Source organism: Ahaetulla prasina, chromosome 2 (genome assembly GCF_028640845.1).
Source record: "Ahaetulla prasina isolate Xishuangbanna chromosome 2, ASM2864084v1, whole genome shotgun sequence".
NCBI lineage: Eukaryota > Metazoa > Chordata > Lepidosauria > Squamata > Colubridae > Ahaetulla > Ahaetulla prasina.
The window spans coordinates 110,372,674-110,392,583 of NC_080540.1; the positions used below are offsets into that span (position 1 = coordinate 110,372,674).

The 19,910-nt window shown below is 36.3% G+C and overlaps 1 protein-coding gene across 3 annotated transcripts in view; it reads right to left on the reverse strand.

Annotated features, from left to right (window-relative positions):
* Positions 1 to 793: 793 nt before the first annotated feature.
* Positions 794 to 19,910, reverse strand: part of WWC1 (WW and C2 domain containing 1) — a 118,145-nt gene continuing 99,028 nt past the window's right edge. For all 3 annotated transcript variants that reach the window (XM_058170626.1, XM_058170627.1, XM_058170628.1), the window contains exons 14-23: positions 19,808 to 19,894; positions 18,366 to 18,558; positions 16,164 to 16,316; positions 15,912 to 16,006; positions 13,593 to 13,743; positions 11,636 to 11,800; positions 6,636 to 6,728; positions 5,817 to 6,047; positions 4,050 to 4,171; positions 794 to 3,230 (exon numbers count right to left, since the gene is read on the reverse strand). In XM_058170626.1, the coding sequence (XP_058026609.1) occupies positions 3,164 to 3,230; positions 4,050 to 4,171; positions 5,817 to 6,047; positions 6,636 to 6,728; positions 11,636 to 11,800; positions 13,593 to 13,743; positions 15,912 to 16,006; positions 16,164 to 16,316; positions 18,366 to 18,558; positions 19,808 to 19,894 (1,357 nt within the window). In that variant the 3' untranslated portion in view covers positions 794 to 3,163. The remainder of the gene's footprint in view (positions 3,231 to 4,049; positions 4,172 to 5,816; positions 6,048 to 6,635; positions 6,729 to 11,635; positions 11,801 to 13,592; positions 13,744 to 15,911; positions 16,007 to 16,163; positions 16,317 to 18,365; positions 18,559 to 19,807; positions 19,895 to 19,910) is intronic.

The following is a 19,910-nucleotide window of genomic DNA, read 5'->3' on the forward strand; positions in this document are numbered from 1 at the left end:
TCCAGCCTGGTGTCTTAACCAGTAGACCAAATTGGCTCTTTATTGATGATAATCTCCTCTAACAATTCAGTGCTAATTTATTTGTAAATGAAGGCAGAACTGTGATATAAAGCTATTGTTCTCGTATTCATGTTTCAGTCCCTTTTTTACTGATTCTGGTTGGACACTGTTAACATAGAATGTTGAACTATATGAGATATTGGCTTGATCCAGCAGGACTCTTCTATTCAGATTTTAAAATAAAAAAGTGAAATAATAGTCTTAATTTCTTTTTAAGATACTAAATTCATATCCATTAATTAACCCAATAATACATCTTTCTTCAGCCTGTCTTAACTTTCAATTCCCATAACCTCCCCCTTCCACCAAATGTGACTATTGCCAAGAATACTGAGAGTTAAAAGTTCGCAAACCTAGATACCTCTCAGGTCAGGGAAGGCTGCAAAAATTCATTTGCAACATAAACCTCAGGCCATTATCTTTTAAAGTTGTGAAACTGTATTTTCTTTGTTTGTTTCAATCCATGTAGCTCAATAAACCACTGAAATCCAATAAGAATGGGTTTTGAAGAACATGTCGAAGCTACTGCTGAAAAACAACTAAAGTTCTTAAATACGTGCAGAATAAACTCAAGAAAAGCAAGCCTATTTTTTTAAAACAAAACATTGTTCTCAATCACAGATGTTGGCTTCCATCATTGCATGAATCTGAAAGTCATATTTATCTGTATCTTTGTATGAACTGATATATTCTGAATTATCTACATAGGCATACAAAAGACACAAAGATCAGGTAGGTTAATTTCTATCTATAACAATTTTAATGTTAATTCTAACAAAATTTAAAATATATAAATTCAATCATTTAGTGGTTGCTTATTCCAGTGTTTATACATGAAAAAAATATATATACATCTCAGGAAAAGAGATTTTAAACCACTTGTCAACTTTACTCCTGAAGGTGCATCTTGATTTGTGGACCTTTAAGGCCTTTGTATTCCAGTGTCCATTACTCTCTGTTCTTAAATTGTTAACAATTAGAGACATGAGTTAATGTAAAATGTGGGCTGTTGTAGGAAGATATGAAGATATTTCAGTTATGTTCCAAAGAGAGCCAAACACCACATAGATCCTGGATTCTCACACATTCATGTTTCTTGTCTCAAAGAAAACAGTCAAATTGGAATGTATTAACATCAAATGCTATATGAAAAGCAAAATAGACCTTGGATCTAGAGAACTGGATGGTGGTTAGTGTAAGATGACCTTCCTATCCCATCTTCCAATAAATTCTTGCAAAACGTCTCTTTCAGGGATTAAGATACTCTCCTAAAGCAAGTAGGCTATGATTTAAAAGGGATATTACAAAAACACTGACAGAAGTATTTTCTGCAACTGAATTCTCATTCTTGGATTGTGCCTCAGCCCAATTATTAAAATAATACCATATTCTGCTTGAGGATGAGAGGATAGAAAAGTCAGCTTCTATCCTCCTTACTTTCTTCACATACTTTCCCCCCCCCCTGGATTGAAGTCATTAAAATTGATAATTGGCAATTACTAATTATTAAAAATAAGACACATTGTTTAATTATTTTCCCCTGAAGTGATTAGAAACGGTGTTTATTTTTTATCAGGCCATTATTATTTTTATAAATAAGTCAAGACAGCAAATGTATTTAATACTCCTTTCTCTTCCTATTTTCTCCACAACAACAGCTTATGATTTGGGCTGAGCAAGAGTGACTGACCCAAAGTCACCCAGCCGGCTTTCAAGCCTAAAGCAGCACTAGAACTCACAAACTCCTAGTTTCTAGCCTGGTGCCTTACAACTAGACCAAACTGGCACTCATATGCCTCTCAAAGTGAATTGACACCTAGTTCCTAACCATGTCTAGTTCTATAGCTATGCATGTGTACATGTGCATACTGTATATTTAAAGATGGGCATATAAAAATGAAAGTGCAGAGCAGAGTGCTTGGATGTGCACAAACCCCCCCCCCCAATTAATAAAGTAAACAAACGGGGGAAAAAAACAAACTACAAGCAATGTGATTAATTGGGTTATAAACATGATTACAGGTTTTTAAACCAAGGTTTTGTTGCAGGCTGTTCAGTTAAGGTAAAATTCTTCTGGAAACTGTCCATGTAGTTTTCTCAGCAGGAGCAAGACAGCAATTTGCTGCTCTTTCTTCTAGGATGTTGTTTTCAGTATCCAAACAGATGCTCTCAATAGTAATCCGAGAAAACCTTTCGGATTAAATACTCTTTCACTGAAGAATGGGGAGAACTTACTAGATTTAAATTAGTTTTTTAAAAAAACCAACACAGTAAGCATTTGTAGCTATTAATATAACATTACCGGAAAGGATTTGTTTTTAGAAGCTCCTTTTGGTTGCTGCTGGTTGTAAACTGGCATGATTATATGAGGATTATTTACTAAAAGAAATACAAATAATTTTAAGACAGATATAGCTTTTTTAAAATAGCTGCTGACTCTTGATATTTCTTCCAACCAAATATGTAGCCATGGATATATTTCCTGCAACTCTCTTTTTAACATAGGATTCACAGGGATTTCGGAACTCTTACAGGATAACAGCATAATGAAATGAAGTAACAATCTCCAGATTAAAGTGCAGTAGGCATTTAAACTCCACACCCATTTTTTATGACCTAGATGGAAATGGAAGTGTTTCACAGCTCACAGAACACTCATTTTTAACTCTTAAAATGGCTTCTTTTATCCTTTATTTGATATAAAAATATTTGAATTAGCAAAACTTAGTTATATAAGAGTTGGGGGTCCTGTTTTTAGAATTTTATGTCAGATCCTTTTCAAATTCAAAATTTATTGCAGCAAAACCTGTCTTTAAAAAAAGCGAAGCTGTACAAAATGTCAACATGTAAATATTTTTAAAATGGCATTGTGAGCTATACTGTTTCATTTTTAAAAATCTTCCAAAAATACATAGCTAAATATACAAACTATATGATAGTGTAATTTTAATGCTGGCATTTGCAATGAAAAAAATAAAGAAAGTTAAAAATCTGGCCCTAGAACTGATAAAGCCATCAATGTACTAACATGATATAAATAAACTTCAGTGAATGACATATACTTTTCAGAAGTGGTTTTAGGAACAAAATACTTAAATAGACATTAAACATCATCTGCTGAGAGAACTGGGATATTTATCCTCGGTCGTGTGAAAAATGCCATCTTCTCTCTACAAATAACAAAAGCATCAGTTATTGTAATTAATGTTTCAACTGTCAAACTCTGAAAATAAAAATCTATCTTTAACAATGTACAATTTCACAGTATCACTTTGACTTTAAAACCACTCTGAATAAAAAAGGAGACTGTCATGTAATCTTGATAATAATAGATGTGCTACAGCAGGTTTACAGACCACTATGTCATCATAATTATTAAACACACGGTATCATAATTATCATAATTATTAAACACGGTATCATAGTTATCAATATGTTTTATGCATGTCGTTTTCACCTGACCTCATTGTTTACAACTCCTCTTATTCAAATGATATGATGCAACTACTGAAATGGACTATTGCCACAAAAGTTAAATGCTATTAAATCTTAAAGGGGCATCAAAATTCTAATTCTTTACAGAGCAAGCTATGATATTTATTGTTTCGGTCCTTTGGAGGCAATAATTTAAAAAGTGAAATACAATTTCAGTACCAAAATTCTGACTGTTAACCAGAACAATAAATAAGTATTTTAGCAAAGCCCGATCATTTTCATTTACATAGTGAAACATTTGTATGTAAGTTATTTCAATGAAAGCAATTTAACTGTTGAAACAGTGCCATGCCATTGCTAGAAAAAGATATGCTTGTTATAAAATGCCAAACATAATTCATCAGAAGATGAAACTGATGCAAATACAATTACCTTGTTTTAAATATTAATGATAATGAATTGATGAGTGAATCTAGATGAAGCAGAAAATATTTCGAAAGGGTGCACAAAAGAAAGGATATATTAAAAAAAAAAAAAGGATATATGTTTCCTACCTGAATGACTGCACCTCTAGAGGTTCTTTTTGGGTCTGCCCTCGTAATCTATGCACATCTTTAGCAGCTGCCCTCATCATTTTATCAGCCTTCCGTTCATACTTACATCCAGCCTTTGTGGTCTGAAAGATGAGAATGAAACCATTTATTTAAATAGGAGTATAACAAATTATTTCCTAATCTGACACATCTATGTAAGATTTAAAGTAGTTTGTTTCTATGTTTATAATGGGAGGGAGGGGGGCAAACATATTTATTTAGAAATAATACAAAGACTGAATGTGTGTAACTTGTTTAATTGCTGCTGTTGCTTTTACAAATTCTACCATTGGAGGAATTTTTGGGTGGAAGAGGGAAAAAAACAACAAATGAGAGTATTTCCTGTGAAATGTATTATCAAATTTCAATGGACTAATTCTGCCCAACTAAAAGTAAAGGGGAAAAAGTTTGAATATAAAAATTAGAACTGGAATAGAGGTCAATAAAATCTGAATTCATAATCTGTCATTTAATACTTCCAAAGATAGTCACTTTTTCCAAGAACAAGAATTGATAACAAATGTATTTTAACTTAGAGTCATATCATAGGATATTTATGAAGAAAATTTGTTTCACAGTCCTGCTGACAACTGAATATGCGTACATATTACTGTGTGTAATATATGTATTATATCCCATATATGTTATAGAGTAATTCTATAAAGATTGGAATATACATTTACATTGCAGCAGGGTATTACATATAATAAAACCTTGTTTTAATGGATTCATTGGAGCAAGTGACATACTGTTATTCACAAATATCCACTAAAATATATCATCATAGCAATTTACCTAATTTCTATGATGCAAATGGTACAAATTACTTCATTTGCATCAATTTGTATCATTTGAATAGACTTTAACTAATGTAAGAATATAATTTGCATAATTTATGTAATTTCATTATAGAAGACATGATGACAATCCCCATAGAAATTTGGATTGTGGCATACAAGGTCAAGGTGGATTGTATCAAGATTCCAGACTATGTACAGATAACTGTATTAGCTAGCAATAATACTTCACATTATTTAAAAAAAAACATTTAATTTTACCTGTATCTAAATCATGTTTTGGGCAATATCTCAAGGCAGCATTTATTATACATTTGAATTTTATTAAGAAAACAAGATTCATCTCAAAGTACCCACAAAAGAGGGGCAGGTCCCTGACAGCTGCACTTTTGGTGGGAGAGACTTATTACCAGAGAATAGAGAGAGCACATTAAAATGTGACTGTATTATTGAAGTGGTGTTTCTCCTCCTGTCTTCCTCTCCTTTGGGGAAGAAAAAAAGTCATACACCCCATGTCTTATGCCACTTGCCTGAAATTATCATGTCAGTGATTTGGCACTCAGTGGAATCCCGGGTGGCTATAGAATGCAAATTGCAAATTTGTGTGTGGAGCAGGAGCTTTTTAAACCCCTCCCCCCAACTTAAGTCACTTCACATTGGACAGGAATCTTTGCCCTATAAATGCCATGATTTGAGATCATTCAGCTTCCAAGGAAATATGGCATTAGTGTGGGACACGCTGCCTTGCATAGAAGTCAAAATGCAGACAACTTCCAAGGCTAACTAAACTTATTTTAATTCGCATTAAAATAAAGTAAGCCCTTAACCACCAATAAGATGTGTTTTTATTTTTTTTAAATCACTATTGGATGGTACTGTCATTTGAAGAAATGGAAAGTGAAAACCAATGTTTAGCCTTAAGAATACTTGCCTTTTTCTCTACCAGTCTCATTAACATCCTGAATTGCTCATTCTCATCTATGCATCTGGGTAACTCTTTTTCTCCTTGACTTTGAGCTTGCTCTAACTGTTCCTTTAGCTGTTTGAGGATAGAAATCTCTTGCAGCAACTGACTATGCCAAGTCTTTGATGCCTGCAAATCTAATTCCAGGTCAAGAGAAGTACGGATCAAACGCTCAGGTCCAAAAGTTTTAACAGAAGCCTGAAACAACAACAACAACAACAATATATTTTAAATATACTAAAACTACAAATTGGTGTCTATACCTTATCTGATCTCAAAAAGCTAAGCAGATCAGACCAGATAGGGCTCCGCCAGAAAATATGGTTGAAATAGCAAGGTATGAAACAATATGACTGATAAAACTCTGGAAAAGAAGGTCATTGCAAATCCCTTCCAGACTGTTGCTAAACATTTCTAGTTGTATAGTGTATGTCCATAAAGTCACCAGAAGTCAAACTTAATTCAAAGGAAACATTATACTTTTTATATCACCTTTCTATGTTGTGAACATTTAAAAAGCCACCTTATTTTTACATCACAATTATTTGTCATTACTTTTAATTTATACTGCTTTAAATAAGTAACAATTCTTATTATAATTTATAATGTTGAAATTTTACTTAGTTTAAGCACTGTTGTACTTTATGCTGCCTGAAGCTCTCAGTACATTAAAAAAAATATGTTCATCAGACTTATTAACTAAGCAACTAACTGATCAGCTAATTAAAAACAAATATAAGGAAAAGTTAAAACAAAAACTGGATAATATATAAAAATATTATTTACCCGTTTCATTCTGACACTTCGTCTCTCAACAGCATTCCGAACAAAAGGTGGTTTCTTAGATAGTGTTGAACTATCACTATCACTACGATTAAGCTGAAAAGAAAATTGTTAATAGATATTGTCTCATCCATCTTTAGGAGCTTATTCCATTAGAAGAAAAATAAACTTATTTATTTATAGTATAGAATTTATACACTGCCTTGATTCAATGGGCCTCTAGCTGATTTATAATATATATTATAGAATACCATATATTCTCTTCCTCTCAATCTAATTTTAGCTGTTTTCTTGTGTAAACTCTTTTTCTTGCTTTTCTCCTCCTCTTCCTCACTCTTTTTCATAGGCCAATTAGAATAGCAATTGCTCCAGCCAATTTGCTTCTGTACCTTCATCTTCTCTGCTCCCCAATGTTTTTTGGCATAGGCCTATCTACCTCTCCAAACTTTGACTTTGGATGCAACACTTGATCTTCTAACTCATTTGGTCCATCAGACTGACTGTGATGCTATTTTGTAGCTTCCAGCAGTACCTCTGGCCTTTTCAATACAGTGAATCTTCGTTGATGAAGGCGGGGTATATGTATGTTCTTTTATCCATTCTTTCAGTGCACACCTCAGTCTCTGACTCATCTTTTTCCACTTCTCCATTTAACCCCTCACCTCCTCTCTCTCTCTCTCTCTCTCTCTCTCTCTCCCTCCCTCCCTCCCTCCCTCTGTCTTCTCCTCAACCCTTGCCATTTTGGGTTTTGTGAATTTAAATGGACCCATGTTTCAACTCACAAAGCATCCCTGGTCTTTAGGCCTTTAGGTTCAGATCAACAAAACGTGAAGAACCACTATAGCAGGGGTGTCAAACTCATGTTGTCACGGCAGCATCATGTGACATAGCAGGACTTTCCCCTCCCCTTGCTAAAAAACAGGTGTTGGCATGGCCAACATGTGACACATCCAGCCACGGGCCAGGAGTTTGACAGCCCTGCACTATAGCTATGAATAGCTAAAACAAAATTTTAAAATAATCTGCCTCTCAGGAAAAAAAACGGATGAGAAGGAAAGAATGCAGTTCATCTTCAGGGGCAGGCTAATAAAAAAGCTACAGCTCAGGAGTCCAAAATAAGCTTTTCATGCTCAAGACAATTTGTTGTTTTCTATTCCTTTCAGCAAATGGTTCTAAGTTGCTTATTTCACTGTAAATGGCACAAAAGTACCATAGAATGTCTCTGCTTTCTTTATGGGGCAAGGGAGATGACAATCTTATAATTGGCAATTTCCTCTAATTCAAAAATTGTTTTCTTTGTACTCTTTTGTTCTGAAAATTAATTTGAGTATTGGTGGTAGACAGAGTACCACCCATGTATATCTAGAGACAAATATAATTTCATATGCAGGTAGTCCTTGATTTACAACAGTTCATTTAATGACTATTCAAAGTTAAAACAGCGCTGAAAAATATGATTTATGACCATTTTTCACAGTTATGACCTTCACAGCTTCCCATGATCATGTGATCAAAATTTAGATGCTGGGCTACTGGTTTGTATTTATGATTGTTGCTGTGTTCCAAGGTCACGTGATCCCTTTTTGCGACCTTCTCACAAGTAAAATCAATGGGGAAGCCAGACATACTTAACATCCAGGTTACTAACTTATCAACCCATAGTGATGTTGCCACTTTACAAATATGGCAAAAAAGGGTGGTAAAAGGGGGCAAAAGTTATTTAACAGATGTCTTACTGAACAACATTTATTTATTTATTGAATTTTTATACCGCCCTTTTCCCGAAGGACTCAGGGCGGTGTACAGCTGGAGATAAAATACAAAATATGTACAATTAAAACAAATTAAAACATATCAAAATTACAAAAACGGCTAATAAATTAAAATTAAATTTAAAATATTTAAGAATATTAATAAAACCCCAATTTAAAATCAAACTATTATGCCAGTCCCGCTTGAATAAATAAGTATGTTTTTAGCTCACGACGGAAGGTCCGAAGATCAGGCACTTGACGTAGGCCAGGGGGGGAGTTCATTCCAGAGCGTCGATGCTGCCACAGAGAAGGCCCTACCCCTGGGGGCCGCCAGCTGACACTGTTTGGCGGACGGCACCCTGAGGAGACCCTCTCTATGAGAGCGTACGGGTCGGTGGGAGGCATAGGGTAACAGCAGGCGGTCTCGTAAACTTTGTGGCTCAATTGTGATCGTAAGTCGAGGACTATCTGTATTCAGTCACACTGTAATTTCACTGTGATCACCTGGCTGCTGGTGATCAACCCACTAATATATATATATTTTAAAGAAATCTGCCTCTCAGTAGAATATCTTAAATTTCCAGTTGTCATTCGTAGCAAAATCACTTGAATATTGTAAGTTTAAAAATTTTATTCTGGATGTAACTACACAATGGAACAAAATCTCTGATTTTTCTTCCTGTCAAACTGGACAGAGCTGCTTACTTATAAGTTATTTCTTCCCAATGCCCTTTATATACCGTGTTTTCCCAAAAATAAGACCCTGTCTTATTTTTTTTTTGAACCCTGAAATAAGTGCTTGGCCTTATTGCCGTGCGCTCAAAGCCCAAATGTGCTTATTATCAGGGGATGTCTTATTCGGGGAAAACAGGTTATCTAGGGCATTAAGTAATGCTAAGTAACACATTCTTCTTGCAAAACTATTGAACATATCAGACAAGCAGCATTTAAGTTTTAAAGCTGCATTTTTTGCTATTTTGTGCAAGATAGGTAAGTAAACTGAGATGTTCTGAAGGATTTTCTTCATTTCTTGTTTACTATGCTGAACGATTCATCTATCATATGATTCCTGGGCACCTTGTCATGTGTCATTTATTCTGTGAATTGATGCCAGAAGGTCATCATTTTAAAAAACAAAAACAACAAGATGATAAAATTGTATAGCCTATTGCTTAGAGTTGCAACTAATCAAAGAGAAAATGGACAGCTAAAAATCCCGATGGTGTCAGAATTTGTGAGCAATAATTTTATTTATTTAACATACTTATATGGCACTGCAATAAAAAATGATTCTCAGTGGCACACATAAAAGAGATCTCCTGGGTGCCTTCAGGAATTGATATGCTGAAGGAACCTAACATTTTTCAACAGAACCAGCCCATCCTTCATGAAACGAACTTCTTGACAGTGTTTTCCATCTTTTGCTTCTCAGACCAAGGCTAACGAGTGTTTATTTATAGTCCTACCTGATCCTGTCTTCTGGTGCTAATTAATTATAAATAAGTATTTTATCAAAAAAGCCAAACCCCCACAGATGTAGCTGCAATGCACTGTATTCATTCACGCTTGGTTGCATTATAGGCTGCACTTGAAATCACAGCCATGTTTACTTTCAGATTGCCCTTATATTCTTTCTCCTTTCTTTCTATAAAAGTCACCACGCTTGATTCATAATAGAGCAGCAATAAAACTGGCAGAATATATAACTTGGAAGAAAACAATATGGTAATATTTATGCTAAGCAACTACCGCTAAATTCTGTACAGTTGGGCAATTAGGAACTTTAGAATTCTTGACACATAGGAGCTATGGTTTATCAGCCGGATATACATTGTAATACTACACACTATATATAATCCTAAGAAGCAACACATTTTTCATTGGAATTTACGGTATAGCTATAGAACTATTCAAATTATGAGCACAACCCTAAAACAGCAGAAAATGAAATTTGGCACTGAAACATACCCTAAAATAAAAGCATTTCTATTCATACAAACTTTAAATTCTTGCAACTTCAAAAAGTTGGACATGTGCAGGGATGTGTATATGTGAGAGGGATGAGTTTGGAAAAGAAAACAAAATAAGACAGGTAGTCTTTGTGTCAGCCCTGAAGCAATTTTTTGGGAGCATCTTCAGGGCTGCCACAGCGAGGCTGGGTGGAGCTGTGAGAACGTAAGGGGGCAGGTAGAGATAGCTGGGGGATATGTAGCCAAAATAACATTCTTTCTCATGGGAGCCAAGGAGGTTCTACCAAGTGTTGGAAAGGCATGAACCAAAGTCAGCTGGAGTTGGGATTGTGACCTGATTGGACCATGAGATGGACATGTGACCTAGGGGGTAAGAACTTTGGGTTTTGATTTGGGTGGGGAAAATCCTGGGTCCTTCAGAGTCAGGTTTTCACCAGCTGTGCAATATGACATCCCAAATAAGATTATGCTTTGAGGAAACTCTAGGCCTCAGAATTTTGATTGCTTTGGGGTTATTAGTTGGAACCTTGACACCTCGACTTACAACAGTTTGTTTAATCACAGTTCAAATTTACAATGGCACTGAAAAATGTGACTTATGATCATTTTTCATAGTTATGACCTTTATTTATATGACCTTTGCTGTGTCCCAGGATCATGTAATTTTGCGATCTTCTGACAAGCAAAGTCAACGGGGAAGCCAGATTCACTTAACAACCAGATTTCTAACTTATCAACTACAGGGATTCATTTAACAACTGTGGCAAGAAAAGTCATAAAATGGGCAAAACTTACTTAACAAATTTCTCATTTAATAACAGAAATGTTGGGCTCCATTGTGATCGTAAGTCGAGGACTACCTGTATATTATTTTTCACTCACATTTTAACAACACATCTGTTATATATCTACTGAATTTGAAAGAGATTAAAAAATTGTATTACGGGAAATTGAAATTCTATGCAAGAATATCCTGGCAACTTCTCACACATATCTAAGTGGGAGAGTTTTAACGTTTTTCACTTTCGTTTGAACTACTTGCTTAGCCTGTCAGGAGTTGGTCTGTCAAAAGATTTTGATGATTTTCAAAGAGCATTTTTAACTAACTGAAAATTCAGTTTATTTTTCCCAAACTCATATCAAAAGTTATCAGAGAATCCAGGAAAGGAAAACGTTCTTCATAAAATGTGTACTGTAGTGTAGATAATTATTATCTTAGTGGTCTATTTGTAGAGAAGGGAGAATGAAGATATAAATGCATGAATTCTGTTTTCCTTACCCGACACACATACTGGCTTTGTGGTCCTGGAGAAAAAGTTTTGGAGCGGATGATTGTGCTGCCTCTAACAAAGGGTGTTTGTAAAGGATTAGGTGTTCTTTTATCTTTTGGACGAACTACTAGAGAAGATTGCATAAGACTATCTGTGTTGGTCTCTTTATCCACCTGAAAGTCAAAGATATATCAATGTAGTTTTCCTTTCTGATATACTTTCAGCTTGACTGCTTTGCTATAAGAACAGAATTGCATGATATTTCTTTTCAATGCTTATACTACATATAAAAAGTACACAGCAACACAATGAGTTCTTCGACACAGCCCATTAAGTCTGGACTAGCAATGCATCAGCAAATTGATTTATAAGGCATGAACAATTTCATCCTCAGCTCACCCCATCCCACAGTTGAGGGAGCATTTACCTGTGTTTACCTATTCTGCTTCTAAAGTGGTATTTTCCAAGTTTTGCAGAACAAGCTGTATAATGTGGTCCATTGGTGGTGCCTTGTTTTGGGGTAAGATTAAGGAAAGGATCTGCCCTGCTCCCAATAGCCACCTGAGGCTGCTTTTGGCACACCCATATCCTGACAATGGTTTTTAGGGCTATGTTCTCTCCCATTGTCCCAAGCAACCATCTCTTCCATTTCTCTTGCCAACCCTGAAAAAACTGGCAAGAGATCTCTAGTTTCCAATATTTAGAGAAATGACAGGAAAAGTGCATTTATGTCATGGAGGAATGCTATTTTTTAGCCAACTATGGGGGAAAGCCATTGGCTCCATGGGTAATCAGAGAAAAGACTCACTTTCTTCCTTTTCCCTTAGTGTGATTGCCATAATTTCAGTGACTCTTAATGAAAAGTCAGTGGCACCCTCTATACGTGCATAAATTCTTGTAAATTTTATTTGAAGAGGAAAGGCACTTTCATCTATGTCAGCAAACTAATGTATGAATATGCAAATTAATTTCAATATTTTATGGATCATTATCTTGGTTTGATTTTGTCCTACAGAATTTAGTTACTTTGGAAACAGTTCTATGGTCAGTCAGTTTTTGAACATAGATTCTATTATGTGTAAGCAAGCACCACAAAGTAGCTTGCAAGGGCAAAACTTTTGTTTGCAACTAATGATAAATGTTAAGATAATGATAGATAATGATAGTGATAGAGAAGGAATCTCTAGTTGAAAACAGAGCTAAAAGAGTGGTGTTCTAATGAAATGCATCCAAACAAGAAAACAGAAACATTATAGCTCCTTTAAAACTTCCACACTGATTTTTAATAGATTTCAATAGCAGAGTATTATTATCAGGATTATCAAGGAAATTAATACAAAAAGAGATATCAATCTGATATTTGAATTTGGGGAATAGATAGCAGTGAGAAAGAACAATAAAGAAAATGCACTTCAGGAATTCTTTTTGTCCTATTAATGAGAAAACATGAACCGTTCATCAAATTCTTATGTTGACATGCAAGAAAAAATAGTACAATCCCATTTCCCTATGGAAATGTTAGTTTGTGTTTCCAAGGCCAAACAGGCATATTGTAAATTCTGGCAATAGTGTACTTGTTCATAATAAGCAGAAGAAGTTAGTGTGATTTTTTATATCTATTTATCGGAAAGTTACATAGCTCTATTTGGGCAAAAAAATAATAATAATTGAGACTTCCATCAAGCCAAGGGCCTGAGATTTGAGCCGTCTTAATATAATCACTGGGAGAGAGCCATGACTGGGTTTCAAAAGCAACTAATTTGCCAATGATATTTGAAGGCTATAATAAAAAACAAAACAAACCTCAGCAATATCGATTCATGAGCCTAGTGAAGAATGTAAATCCAAAAGACAGCTTGTCAGAAATGAAACAAGGGGACTGCAGCAAGGGCATAATGCTTAAGGCAGCTTGTCTTTCTGCTCAGTGGCTTTCAACGGATTCTGCTTTCATTATACATTCTTTACCTTGATGGTTGCTGACTCAGCCTGCAACAAAGGTAGCAAGTTCTCTTCAGTGGCCCACACAGTCCTTCTGCCATAAAATTCCTCCTCTACTTCAGCCTCACCATTTTCAGTTTCACCGTTAGCATCCTGCTCAGCATCTCCTTTATATTGCCTGTAAAAATGAGCAATGATCACACAAAATTACAACCTATAGGAACTTTGTCAAAACTATTACATTCACAATTACTGAGGGAAGGAAAACATCACAACATCATGTGATAAAATTAAATAAACTGGACACATGCCGTAGCAACTTGACACATCCTTGAATTAACAGATCTAAAACAGTGAGAGCTATAGAAAATCTTCTAATCATGACTGGAGATCTCATGAGGTGTGTGTCACCATATACACAAATTTGGAAATACAAAATGAAATTTGAATTGGATTAATATCAAAATAGTGTATAGGTGTTCTAGGAGTATTTTTTGCTGTTAGTTGTAAAATTTTGTCTGACCAGAGGTGAAATGCTCCCGGTTCGGACCAGAACGCACAATCCAGTAGTGATGGGAGCGGGTAGTTCGGAGTAGCAAAAATCGGGTAGCAAAAATCCCTGCCCCCACCCCCACCGCCCAAGCCTCGCTGTTCCTCTTCTCTGTCCCTGAAGCTCTCGGTGATGATATAGCTGCAAACTGCCGTGGCACTTCAAAGGGCTGCACTACAGCTGATCAGCGCTGTACGCAGCTAGTAGACCTGTGCCTCTATTTTTAAAGAAGGTAGACCGGTGCACTTCAAAAAAAGGCAAGTAGACCGATATGGCTCTGCTAGGCTAAAGCAAGCCTGGTAGACTGGTATGTTTCCTGATTAGAAAAAAAAAATTGGTCAAAAAACTCACAGTGATTCTGAAAAAATTGAACAGAAATGGGCTGGAAGCCAGATTGGGTGAGATGCAGCTGCTTTTACATTGTGTGTGAGTCAGTTGTGTTGTGTTGTGTTGTGTTGTGTGTGTGTAAAGTGTGAAAGTTGGTTTTTGGTACTGTTGTGTCTTCGGCTCCCGAGCCTGGCCTCTTCGCAGAGACTGACTCAGAAAGCGAGGGGGAAGAGCCGACAGGGCTTCCCTCTGCAGGATCTTCCTCTCTGACTCTGCTCCAGGTTCCAGAGGCAGGCCAGGTGGAGGAGATGACAAGACCTCTTTCTCCCGCACCTTGCCCCTCCCAGGCAACGCCTCAAGACCCAGCTGCTGACAATCAGTCCTGTTTAAATCACAGGCATTGCAGAAAGGAGAGGCGGGAACAACAAAAGAAGGGGTGGGGCAGGCCTAGAGAGTGCTGAGTCACGGAGCCACATCCCACAGGGTATAAAAGCAGGAGGAGCTGCTCTATAGCTTCTTGTGACGGACAAAAACTGACTCTTGGAAACTTTGGCTGCAATATTTTGAGACTAAGAATTTGGCTTCTGGATTTCTGTTTATTTCTGAACTCTTGGTTGCTCCAGCAACGAATTGCAGTTATGCTGGCTTCTGAGGAGATAAGAGAACTTGGCAGGCAATCGCAGGTTTGTTGCCAGAACTGATATCTGTCGTAGGAATAAATTGCTGGCAAATATAGTCAGCTCGCATGTCTTCTTGGTTGTGGTTGGGGGGGACAGAACAGGTACCTCTTATTGTTTTGTATATTTTGTTTATTATTTTTATTATTTATTGTTATTGGCCACGCCCACCCAGTCATCTGACCACCAAGCCACACCCACCAATTAAGCTATAACCACATAACTGGTAGGGAAAATTTTTAGATTTCATCCCTGTGACCCATTGCAACTCCATGGACAATGTTCCTCCAGGCCTTCCTGTCCTCTACCATCCTCTTTAATACAAGTCCATTTAAGCTCACTACCTACTGCTTCAGTGACTCCATCCAGCCACCTGATTCTCTGTTGTCCCCCTCAATCTTTCCTAGCATTAGGCTCTTCTCCACTGAGTCCTTCCTTCTCATAGGTGGCCAAAGTATTTGAGTTTCATCTTCAGAATCTGGCCTTCTAAAGAGCAATCAGGGTTGATCTTGTCTAGGACTGACCTGTTTGATCGCCTTGCAGTCCAAGGGACTCACAGGAATCTTCTCCAGCACCATAGTAGATTAGTGTGTGTTTAAGGATGCCAATTTTAATACTGAAAGGTTAATACTTAAACTGTTTAATACAGTAATTTTCTCTAAAAAATTACTTCAATGTTTGATGCCTATATAATGAAAAATTGCTATAGAAGGGGATTTGATTATATCCTTTATTTAATTCTGTCATTTTAAAAAGGATTATGGAATCCCATGATTGCATCATACGACTCACCAGGTTTCATCGGTATGTAAAGTACTTTCTCCTAGTTTTTTCTCTACTGCCTCAAGTTCAACAACAGTTTGTTCCAGCAATGCAGATACAGAGTCCTGTGGGAAATAGGTTAACAACATTAACAATATCACCTTCAGCGTCTGAAGCTTTACCAAAGACTATCATTATTCAAGCTGAGAAAGCAAATATATTGGCCACGAGGCTTTGTCTCCTGCAGTTTGTGCAAAAACACCTTTAATTATTAGTTTTTACCATTTTCTCAGTGCAGAGTAGCTCCGAACAAGTATCCTCTTGCTTGTTTTCACAACTATGCTTTTGTAGATATTTATAGCTGAGGAGGTTGTACCAGCGCATTGACCTTTCCCCTGATCTGCAGATATCCGCCAGGCTAATTTGTGCACCTCCCTACAGTAAAAAGAGAACAAAATACATAACATAACATAACATAACATAACATAACATAACATAACATAACATAACATAACATAACATAACATAACATAACATAACATAACATAACATAACATAACATAACATAACATAACATAACATAACATAACATAACATAACATAACATAACATAACATAACAACAGAGTTGGAAGGGACCTTGGAGGCCTTCTAGTCCAACCCCCTGCCTAGGCAGGAACCCTACACCATCTCAGTCAGATGGTTATCCAACATTTTCTTAAAAATTTCCAGTGTTGGAGCATTCACAACTTCTGCAGGCAAGTCGTTCCACTTATTAATTGTTCTAACTGTCAGGAAATTTCTCCTTAGTTCTAAGTTGCTTCTTTCTTTGATCAGTTTCCACCCATTGCTTCTTGTTCTACCCTCAGGTGCTTTGGAGAACAGCCTGATTCCCTCTTCTTTGTGGCAACCCCTGAGATATTGGAACACAGCTATCATGTCTCCCCTAGTCCTTCTTTTTATTAAACTAGACATACCCAGTTCCTGCAACCGTTCTTCATATGTTTTAGCCTCCAGTCCTCTAATCATCTTTGTTGCTCTTCTCTGCACTCTTTCTAGAGTCTCAACATCTTTTTTACATCGTGGAGACCAAAACTGGATGCAATATTCCAAGTGTGGCCTTACCAAGGCATTATAAAGTGGCACTAACACTTCACGTGATCTTGATTTTATCCCTCTGTTTATGCAGCCCAGAACTGTGTTGGCTTTTTTAGCAGCTGCTGCACACTGCTGGCTCATATCTAAATGGTTATCCACTAGGACTCCAAGATCCCTCTCACAGGTACTACTATTGAGCAAGGTACCACATATACGGTACTGGTGCATTTTGTTTTTTTGGCCTAAATGTAGAACCTTACTTTTTTCACTGTTGAATTTCATTTTGTTAGATAGCGCCCAATGTTCAAGTCTGTCAAGATCTTTCTGTAACTTGAGCCTATCTTCTGGAGTGTTGGCTATTCCTGCCAGCTTGGTGTCATCTGCAAATTTGATGAGTTCCCCATCTATCCCCTCGTCCAAGTCATTGATGAAGATGTTGAAGAGTACTGGGCCTAAAACAGAGCCTTGGGGTACTCCACTGCATACTTCCCTCCATGTGGATGTAGTTCCGTTGAGGACTACACGTTGAGTGCGGTTGGTCAGCCAGTTACGAATCCATCTGGTGGTGGTGCTGTCTAACCCACATTTTTCTACTTTATCTAGTAGTAGGTTATGGTCTACTTTATCAAATGCTTTACTGAAGTCCAAGTAAATTATATCGACAGCATTCCTCTGGTCTACTAATTTTTTTCATTTTGAGGCTCTTCAGGACATTCAAAGAATTTGATCACAGATGCTAGATATAAATGCCTGATCATGGGCAGTGTACATAATTTACTCTCCCTTTACATTTATAATCTTAATAGTGCAAAACAATGTTCAGTTGCCACAACTGTGCAAGTGGTGTTACAGGCTGTCATACACAAGAGGGTTTTCAATATAAGCATTACAGGTAGTCCTCAAGTTACAATCATTTGTTTAGTGACCATTCAAAGCTACAAAGGCACTGAAAAAAGTGACTTATGAATGATCCTCACAGTTACATTGCAGCATCCCTGTGGTTATGTGATCAAGCTTTGGGAGCCTGGAAACCAGCATGTATTTAGGATGGTTGATGACCCGGGGTCAAGTGATCACTGTTTGCAATCTTCTCAGCTGGCTTCTAACAAGCAAAATCAATGGGGGAAGCTGGATTTGATTAATGACTTAACAGCTGCAGTGATTTGCTTAACAACTGTGACAAAAAAGATCATAAAATTGGGCAAGACTCATTTATCAACCATCTTGGTTAACAATTCTGATCCCAATTGTGATCATAAGTCGAGAACTGCCTTTACTCTGGTGTCAAGTGCCACTCACATTTAGGAGAGGTGGCGCTCTGCTCTCCCGTATTTTGAGGGCACCACAATGAAGAAGATGACATTATCACATAGAAATAAGCACTCACCAAGCATTCTTCAAGGTGGAATTTATCTAAAGTGCAGACATCAATCCTTAGTGTTTTCTGTCGCAAAACTGAATGAGGGATTGTAACACAAAATAGTTCATTGTATGTGAGATTGTCTGATGCATCCACAAGTCTTGTACGGAACAAACAGCTTGTGCTTTCAGATGAAGGGAGAACAGCCACACGAATGCTCCTGTTGGAAAGGATCTTAAATAAGGATTACTCTACAAATTCACTGTATATTTCAATATCACTGCAACTATCAGTGTAACCCATTTTTGCATAGTTCTTTAGAGAAGAAACTTATTTTTTAACTTTTATTTGTTCCTATAAGTCTGTGATTGAGACATATATTAATATTAAAATCATGATAGATTTCTATAGATCAATTATGTAAAAAAATTAGAAATTATGGCTGGCAGAACTTGACATAGTTTAGAGTAGAATATATAATCACTTCAGTGCTTGGTTGGATTCCCCTTTCCTCTCTTTACACAGACATAATGAGAAATGGACAGAGGACTAAAATAAGTACCAGTATAACTTATCAAAATCAAAAAACTATGACAAATTATAAACAAGATCCCTCTTACATTCTATGTTAAAATAGACAGAGTAGTTATTCAATTTCCAAGAACTATTTATTATTCCAGTACTACTTTTTAACGGAGAAAAACATTTATAGATGGGAAAGAATCCGAAAATTCCCAGATAATCTGTTATACCTCTTAGTAAACTGTGTTCATGCAGAATCTTGATAAGACTTAATTTACACTTACAGTTTTCTGCTCATTGAAGACTACTGAATTCCATCATATTTGACATTAAAAAGAAATAAGATCAAAGAAAAGGGACTTATCCCAGCAACAGCTCTTTGCCCTGTAATAACTTCTCTACTTTTTTACGATACAGAAGTTCAAAAGATGCTCTCGGAATACTGCAACACGTGTGAATTTATGGAGCTAATGATAATTCTTATTTTATAGCATTAATATTTATATAGTATAAATGTCTCTTATTGCATTTTTAGGGAAGTCTTCTTAAAAATATTGCATGGAGGAGAGTCATTAGAATTTGCAGAGACATCTTTTTCATGCCAGATAGTGCATTAATCATGTCATATATTATGGAGAGGAAAATCTTTGTTCTGCAGAATTACAGAGGAATATTTCAAACATCAGAAATAATTCTAATTTTTAATGTCAGCTGTGAAGCTGAAGCATTTTCCACAAGCCATTAGCTATATATATATTTAAGAATATTTTTTCAATGAAAATGATGTTGAAGAATATCTATTTATTCAAGTAAATGGCTATATAGGCTCAAAAGTTATAGGTAAATTTAAGACTTTCTTGTCTTTTAGTCTTACTAGATTTTTAAAAAGTCATTTAGGATAACTGATGGAGGCATGCAGAAATATTTTTGTCCTTGTAATTACTTACACTTTCTGGTCTTGCTGTGGTAAAAGAGCAGGCACATTATTCAACTGGGCAATAAATACTGCAAATTGTTTATTTTTGTCGTCATACCTGAAGTGAAAATAAA